This window comes from Acyrthosiphon pisum, unplaced genomic scaffold, assembly GCF_005508785.2.
Source record: "Acyrthosiphon pisum isolate AL4f unplaced genomic scaffold, pea_aphid_22Mar2018_4r6ur Scaffold_21280;HRSCAF=23512, whole genome shotgun sequence".
Classification (NCBI taxonomy): Eukaryota; Metazoa; Arthropoda; class Insecta; order Hemiptera; family Aphididae; genus Acyrthosiphon; species Acyrthosiphon pisum.
The window spans coordinates 22,814-27,057 of record NW_021770730.1 but is presented as its reverse complement, the minus strand read 5'-3'; the positions used below and the strand labels follow the sequence as shown (position 1 = coordinate 27,057).

The 4,244-nt window shown below is 40.1% G+C and overlaps 1 protein-coding gene across 1 annotated transcript; it reads left to right on the top strand.

The window, feature by feature from the left end:
• Positions 1–2,563: 2,563 nt before the first annotated feature.
• Positions 2,564–3,598, top strand: LOC103308160. Its single transcript, XM_008181101.1, has one exon. The coding sequence runs from the start codon at positions 2,564–2,566 to the stop codon at positions 3,596–3,598; it is 1,035 nt and encodes a 344-aa protein (XP_008179323.1).
• Positions 3,599–4,244: the final 646 nt, after the last annotated feature.

Genomic DNA, 4,244 nt, shown 5'->3' with positions numbered 1-4,244 from the left:
AAAACGTGCATTCAAATCTTTATAAGATGTAGGCGCGGGCTGAAGGGGTGGGGAACGGTTCACAGCACAACCCACATCTGGCAATGTCGACGCCCTCGACGACAGGGCGGACGGTGGCGGCGGTGGGGACGTCTGTACAGGCGACCTTTTGATATTCGATTTTATCTCGCTCAGTGGGCCGATAATCGAACTAAATGTGTTATTAATTAACGTGTCCGTTTCAAATCTACCCGTTTTTAATGCATTATATTTCTGTTTTATATTTGCCCTCGCTTGAATTATATCTGTCAATATCGTAGGCGTTGATACTGGAGAGTTGTTCACCTTATCCATGATCTTGAGTTAATGCAGTTAATTCCTGTGTGCCGCTTTATTATATAACGACGTACTTATCGAAACCGTGTCCATACCGTCCATTATCGCGTTCATTTTCGCTACTGATAACAACGAATTCGAATCTGCCTCCCCGCCAGCATGGCATGCAAAAATCTTTAAGCTCTGAGTATTTGATGTCTCCAGAACAATGCTCGTCGTATACATGCTTTAAATTCATTTTGTCTTGCTTGAAAAGTACAATAAAATGTGGGGGAGTAAAAGAGTGGGGGCGCAAGACGCTGATTATAAAGAAAAAGCTGCCGCGTGGCTTGTAACTACGGGTATGAAAGCTAAATGGAAAATCGGTGCCGGATGTGGGTTTGCTAATATTGTCGGTGTGTGTTAAAAAGCGTTAAAAAAATCGATAAAATCTTGTGTCGGAACACCGAATATGAGCAGCTTAATTAAATCGACTGTCCGCGTCGCGCGAAAACATGTGAAGTCTGCGGGCGCCCGATCGAAAAAAAATAAGAATAAACCACCTCGTGTCATTAGAGTTCCGAAAACAGGAGGTTCATTAACTTTAATTCCGGTTTTGGCGGGATTTTCAGCGTTCGGAACGCTGGTCGGCGGTGTTGCCAACATCGTTAGAACGATCCGTGGCATTAGATCGAAGTTAGCTCATTCGTACATTTAGGTAAAGGCGTGTATCTAAGCCCGTATAAAAGCGGGGGCTCGTATACTATCGCGCGGAAATCTAACGCTTTTGCTTCGCGGAAACGTGTCGGCAGCGGATCTGGGAAAAAAATGATCAAGAAACGCAAGAGACCGGCCGCGGGTAAAAAAGTAAAAAATAAATTGCGAAAAATTAAATCTAATAAAAAATCGTCGACGTCAAAAAACTAACTCTACCCAATCGCGCCCTTTACGATTTCGAAATTAGTGAATACGCTAAACTCTCGAAAATACCTCATTTCAGAGGCGTATATTGCGTTGACAAGTTGCCCGCCGCGCCTAGACACGTAGAAGCCGCGGTCGTCAATCTAGACTTTGAAAAAAATAAGGGTACGCATTGGGTGTGCTATAAAAAAATCAGGAAATTAGTTATATACTTCGACAGCTTTGGCAATCTCCGCCCACCGTTAGAGTTGGAAAAATATTTTAAAGGTTGTGATATCGAATATATAACTACGTGAGTGAACAGACGTACAATACTTTTAACTGCGGGCATTTATGTTTAAAATTTTTAACCGCAAAGCAAAAATAATTATATTATTATCGTTATTAACATTTTCGATAAATTGCATAGTGCCTGCGAAATGTCGTCTCAAACAGTTTCGTTGAGCGGTACCAGCTCCGAATTGGAATGTAATTTTTTCCCGCCCGTAGAAGTGGGGAGTAAATCGGAAATCGGTCTTCTGAGTATACAAACGTATAATTCTATTCTCAACGTTGGGGCTGGATGCGATACTCTGCATATTATTCACGGTAGCCAGCGAGTGATTAAAATTAAAATTAAGATTAAAATTCCGACCGGCTGTTACGAAATAATTGCTTTGGAAGCAAAAATACGGGAACTTTTGAAAGACGTCGGTGTACGTTTTTTTAATCTGTCGACCGATAACAGTACGCTGAAATGCACGCTGCATTGTAATAGTGAAATCGACTTAAACGTTGACGATAGCATTGCACCGTTATTGGGCTTCGATTGGCGAATTTCAGCGCGTGATCGTAGGCATGAATCCGTTCGTGTGGTGAAAATTATGAATGTCAACACGATAAAAGTCGAATGCAACTTGGCTTTGGGTTCATTCGACAACGGACGGCAATCGCACACGATACACGAATTTTATCCGGTCGTCCCGCCTGGTTATAAATTAGTCGAAATACCAAAGTATTGCGTGATTTATAAACTGAAAACAAATACGATTGATTACGTGCGAGTATTGTTGACTGACCAAAACGGAAAATCGATTGATTTTCGCGGTGAAACTGTGAACGTTCGGCTCCTTATAAAAAATGGGTTTGAAGTTTAATGTCGATAAATACGCGGTCGTCAATGGTGACACCCGCATTAAAGCTACGGCTGTCGACAGACGCACACTGCAGTACACCAAGGTTACACCCCGTTCGTAAAAAAGTTAATAATATTAAATAAAATAACAATTTGACATTAGTTAATCGTAAATTTTTACGCTTAATTGCCGGCAAGTAAATATATATTACGTATTAATATTACGTGCACACTATGGACAAATCATTCTTGGATGTGGGCGGAGCGTACGTCAATGAATCTCCGATACGAGAAATGTTTTTACATTCGTTTTTACCGTTTTCCTCGTTCGCGCTCAACAATGGCGATGAAATTCGCATATCCATTCAAAATCGCGATGCACACACGCTGCCGAGTGATAGTTTTATCTATATAGAGGGTAAAACAACAAGACCTGCAGAACTTAAAACTGAGATAACAATCGCGCATAACGGTTTGACTAATTTGTTTACCGAGATGAAAAACGAAATAAACTCTACAGAAGTACAGCGGGTTAAGAAACCGGGGATTACCAGTGCCATGAAGGGGTATTGCTCGTATTCGCCCGCCGATGAGAATGTCTTGCAAAACGCTGCTTGGGATATCACTAACAAAAATGTCAATTTCATGAAAGACGACACGTTCAGCGGTTGTATCCCGTTAAAACATGTTTTCGGTTTCTGCGAGGACTACAAGCGTATACTGATAAATTGCAGTCAACAACTGATATTGAACAGATCGATGTCGGATGCGAGCGCTCTACATTACACCAGCGTGGTAGGCGGCGACATGGCTACCGAGGCGGTTAAGGCTATGGCGGCTAAAGTCAGAGTTCAGCTAACGCGAGTGTTGTGGAAAGTACCAGTGATCAAAGTCGACGATCGGGAGAGGTTGAAGCTGATGAAAATCATTGATAGCAAAAAAATGATAAATTGTGATTTTAGAAATTGGGAACTTTGCATGTACCCAAATCTACCGCAAACGAGCAAACACTCTTGGATGGTTAAAACTTGTTCGCATGTTGAAAAACCTAGGTGTTTAATAATCGCTTTTCTCACCAATACGCCGGGAAGCGTGACGGACGGTTATAGCGGCGATTACGATGCGTGTTCGCTGACAAACGTTAAAGCATATATTAATTCGGTCGAATACCCGTACGAGGATTTCAACGAGAGTTTCGACAAAAAACCTGTTTACGATGTTCTATCAAAATTATATCGATTTCCAAAAACATTATTACGAGAGGGATAGCTCTCAACCGTGCCTGTCGAGAGAAAAATATAAAGAATTGGGACCGTTTATCTGCATAGATTGTTCACGGCAAACCGACGATGCAAAAATTTCTAACGTGGATCTCCGTCTTGAAATAGAAGCATCCAATAATTTTCCCGCTAACACAGCCACCTAGCTACTGCCTGGTTATTCACGATCGCATGATTCAATACAACCCGTTTACCGGTGAAGTTAGAAAACTATAATAATTAACTTATTATAAAAATACATCCGACTCTTGTACGGTATATATGTGTTCGCATTTTACCATAGGATGTATACAACACTTATAATATATTATATAAAAATAATATATGTAATATCGAATATGTTTTGTAATTTTGTGTTTGTAATAAATGAAATAATAAAAAATATATAACGTCTTTTTTTTTTTCTAAAATATTATATTTGACAAATATATATCTAATATATAAAATTCTCGTGTCACAGTTTTCGTTGCCATACTCCTCCGAAATGGCTTGACAGATTTTGATGAAATTTTTTGTGCATATTCAGTAGGTATGAGAATCGGCTAACATCTATTTTTCATACCCCTAAGTGATAAGGGTTGTCCAGAAAAAAATAATAGAAGTGCTCAAACAGGGATTTTGATAATTTACGGTAG